General features: G+C 56.8%; 1 protein-coding gene across 1 annotated transcript in view; it reads right to left on the bottom strand.

Moving 5' to 3' along the window:
* NPHP4 (nephrocystin 4) overlaps window positions 1–4,218 on the bottom strand; it is a 23,020-nt gene that overhangs the window by 10,151 nt on the left and 8,651 nt on the right. Inside the window, 3 exon segments of the mRNA XM_009274217.1 lie at window positions 723–769; window positions 3,135–3,264; window positions 4,028–4,210. Of these exon segments, the coding sequence (XP_009272492.1) occupies window positions 723–769; window positions 3,135–3,264; window positions 4,028–4,210 (360 nt within the window).

The raw sequence follows: 4,218 nt of genomic DNA, 5'->3' as shown, positions 1-4,218 counted from the left end.
ACGCTGACAGCTGGCGGAGGAGCGGTGAACGTGAGCGCCCGCAGCCCCGTGCTGGGGAAGCAGCCCCCCCGAGGCAGCCCGCGCTGCGGGAACACCCACAGCAAGGCAGGCCAGCCCCTCCTTGCTAAGGCAGCTCAGATGCCACATGCTCCAGCATCGCCACTCCACCGAGAAGCGGCACAGCTCGGCTGCTCGAGGGTTCGCACCTCTGCTTCCTATTTAGCTCCTGCACTTTCCCTGGCAAGGGGAGGGATGAGAAAATGCAGCAGGAAGATCAAACCGCTTAATGCAGTCTTATGAAGCACTTCATTTCATCAAAAAATATTTGTGTGCGTTCATCCCTGAGTCAAGATACAAAAAAGCATAAAGAGGGATCTCGATAGTCATAGCTCTCCTTAAATCCCAGTAGCTCCGCAGGAAGAAACCGTGCATCACTGTCAGCATGTACCGGGGACAATAGTACCCAGCAAATCTGGGCTGTCAAAAACCAGAACTGCCCTTAAAAATACATCTGGGGTGTGAAAAGAGCTCAGGGAATTTTGCCCAGCACGTTATAGGCAGGATCCGTTTTGCTGCCCCGGAGGAGGTGGATTTGAGCAGGATGCTCGTTGCCTCTTGGCTGCAGCAGCCAGGAAAAACAGACGGGACCGGGAGCACGTCCTCAGTGTGTGGGCCGTCCCCCGGGAACGCCGCTGCCCGCCACCCATGTCTGTGGCACTTACCCCCGGTCCCCGCGGGGAGGCCGCCATTCGCAGCGGGGCTGGCGGACCTGCGGAGAAGGACAGGAGAGATGCTCTAGCAGAGCTGTCACGCAGAGGCCCCGCCGCTGCGGCTGTGCCCTCCGCCAGCGAGCCCCCTCCAACCTCCCACCTGCCCTTTTACTTTTTGGGGGTGGGACCAGCTTATCGAGATGCCTTACCATCTCTCAACCACTTATTTGACTTATTTTTCCAATAAGACTGTTGCTGGGGGGGGGGAGGGGGGGGAAATGTAGCACGTCTCCAGATCCATCCGTTATTTTGCCAGGAATTAGGCTAACTCTGCCATAAAAGGCAGCTCCTCCATCCCCAGACAGTGCCGCGGTTCCCTACGGCCATGTGGTGCTGCCTAAGCGCGATGCTTAATGAGACGTGAACATTTTAGGATACTTAAGGTTTTCGTCGCTCCTCCGTTATTCCTTGTCACTCCCTTCATCTGTTCGTGCATTCGTGCCCCGAAACAGTACGAGTTTTATCGTGTTTATATTTGGCTGCTCAGCTCGCGCGCCAGCACAGCTGAGCTCACTGTGCCGCTGAGCCGCAGGTCCTTCAGAGCACAGATGTTGTATCTCTGCATACACGTGATGCTGAGACCTTATTTTGCTTTCACCACCATGTATATTCCAGCTATTTCATGCTGACTGCTGTACAAAGGAAAGCGCCCTGTCTCCCTTACGTCTCAAATACTGTTTTCTCTCAGTTAGGATAGCTTTGGCCATTGTTAAAGAGATGATGGACAGAACCATCAGCACCACCAGCAGCTGAGCCGACAGAAGATGCGCTCAGCCTCCCCTGGCCAAAAGGACCAGACAGTGGCCCGTTTTCCAACAGAGCACTACAAAAAGTTAACAAAATGCTCTTTTCAGCAGCTCGGGGCACAGGCTGGCTCTTGCACGCAGCCGCTCACCTCGCGGCACGGCTCTGGGACCACCGCTGTGCTTCCCGAGCTCCCTCTGGTGCCACCAGCCCCCCAGAGCCAGGGAAACACCACGCAGCTCACCCCCCAAAATTGCCCTGCCGGGGCATCCCCCCTCACCCGGCACCCCGCCTGCGCTCCAGGACGCTTCCCCCAAGCTGGAGCGTGCCAGCCCAGCGCCAGGCTTGCAAGCTCACTGTCGGTGCGGCTCGCTCCTCTCTTTGCCGCACCGCAACCCCCTCAGTGCCCCGGCCACCGCCAGCTGAAAGGCCTCCAGGAAAACCTTTCAAGCAGTGCCAGGAAGATATCGGCAGCAATGCAGCCATGCCGCAGAGAGCCTAACCCAGCGCACCACCAACACCACCAGACCTCTCATTTCACACGTGAAGATCTCTGCTCTAAAGCCCCTTACACCAGCAGACCCAGCTCCTCGCCGGCATAAAGCCGGGACTTGCCGCAGCAAAGCCATGGTGCCACTGCCATCTCGTGGAAGGCACAGCAGCGCCGGAGCCAGTGCGGGAGCAGGTGCCCACACTGCACCCACCGCACAGAGCATCACCCTGACCCGTGGGCTGGCAGCTACCGGCTCACCAGAGGAGCCGGATAAGCTTGTAAAACATACTTAAACACCGTTAGGTATCCGGAGCATCGCACCGAGACCTGCATGGGAACCGCAGCAGAAGCAGGAGCAACAGTGGAGAGGAAAGGGGAGTTTGTTTTCCACCGATCACGAAAGGGGGGAGCAGACAGAAACAAGCCAGAGAGGACTTCCAGGAGCCCGGGGCATTGACTCAACTGCACACCCAAACCCAAGCCAACAGCAGTTTCCTTTCTGCCTCCAACACACAGCAGACAGGCACTGAAACCCCGACCACCTGGCACCCCTGCGCTATAGATGATAGATGCATACGTGCACACACGCATACGCAGCCTGGTTTTCCCCGGCTAGGCGCTGGCACAGCCTGTGCGCGCCAATCGAACGCACGCTGCTGTCACGCTCCCCGAGCGGCAGTGCAACGAGGTTGTTACTTTTCCTCAGCCTATAACTGACATCCCTTCTGTCCTCAACGTCTGGAAGGATTCAGAGTCCAGAGAGACAAGCAGCGGCACTGGCGGGGAGCAATGCGAGCAATGCAAGCAATGCACTGCTAGTGCAGCTGCTGCACCCTTCCAGCTGTTCTGGGTGTTGAGCATGGGAGCCCAAACGCCTTCAGAGCGACATGAAACAGGAGCGGGCTGGTGCCGTGCTGGAAATCCCTGGAAATCCCTAGCTCAGCGCTACGATCACAGGGGAATTTTGCAAGTTAAAAAGTGAGAGCTGAATTCAACTCAAAACTTGGTTCACTCCAGTAATTCATAAACTAGCTCACTGAAACTCAGCAAAGTCGTGTTTTTTCTCCCGAGCAGACACCAGTGCCACACTCTACATTTTAAATGTCAGTGATCTGGAGAACACTCACTCAGCGATGGCGTAGGAGGCTTCTCCGACTCGTCCCTGTCTTTACGTAGGATCTCTGCAGCAGTTACAAGATGTTCTTCTGAATCAGTGGAAACATGGAATTGGACAGTCCCAGACTCCACGTGCTTCCCCTGAAATTGGAAATGAAATACTTTTAGACAGCATGCTACACGCAGACTCCCTCGTGCCTCTGAGAGACGATTCCCTTGCCTCAGCCAGAGAAACAGTGGTACAAGCCGGAGGCAGAGCTAGCAAGGGGTTGTACTTTAATAAGCTGATCAAATACCTCCGTCCTTGCGGAGACAAACACGCACACCTGCCAACTCCACCCACCGCCACCCGGTATAAGACTTATACAGAGCAAGTTCTGCAGACACCCACCTGTCCGTCCGTCCATCCGTCCATCCTTGCCCGTGGCACAGAGCAACGCATGCAGCTTAGCACCACGGCTGTATTTTGGCCACCACCCTGCAACTCCTTCGCCCCAGCCCTAACCTCCTTTTGCTGATAAAGACCTCACTCCCGAGAGTTTATCTTTTGCGTGTGCATCACTCAGAACAAACCGGATCAGGTCACAGTGGCCTCCAAGAAGTATCGCGATAAAGAACTGTGTTGACCAACTATGTGACAGCTCAGTCTGCATGTTTGCAGTAACTAAAGTCAAGCAGCATTGGACACCAAGGGCACTATCTATCAGCTTAGATGCACGTTGGCAGGGGGTGGGGGGCTGTCACCCTCCTCTTCCCATGCCTCTTCGTTCACTCGCAGATTTGCAGAGAGCTTCTCCACCGCTGGGCACTCACAAAGGTCTCGGCAAAGAGCCTCTCTAACAGCAAGGCTGTCCAAGCACCAGCTGCGTCCCCGTGTATTTGCAGTGCAGAAGCAAGCCCTTACCTGGCGGGAGCTCCTGCTGCTCGGCGGGGTCCGGTAGACCAAGGCTTGGCAGGGGCTGCGGCAGGGGCCGCCGCGCAGGGGCAGGACCACCTCCGCCTCGCCGGTGCCCAGGACGGGGCTCCAGACGGCCCAGCGAACCGAGCGCATGTCGGCCGCCTCACCGCTGGCGCTGCCGGGCCGGGCCTCGGGGA

The sequence above is a fragment of the Aptenodytes forsteri genome, unplaced genomic scaffold (genome assembly GCF_000699145.1).
Source record: "Aptenodytes forsteri isolate BGI_AS27 unplaced genomic scaffold, ASM69914v1 Scaffold16, whole genome shotgun sequence".
Classification (NCBI taxonomy): domain Eukaryota; kingdom Metazoa; phylum Chordata; class Aves; order Sphenisciformes; family Spheniscidae; genus Aptenodytes; species Aptenodytes forsteri.
This window is presented reverse-complemented; position numbering and strand designations above follow the sequence as displayed.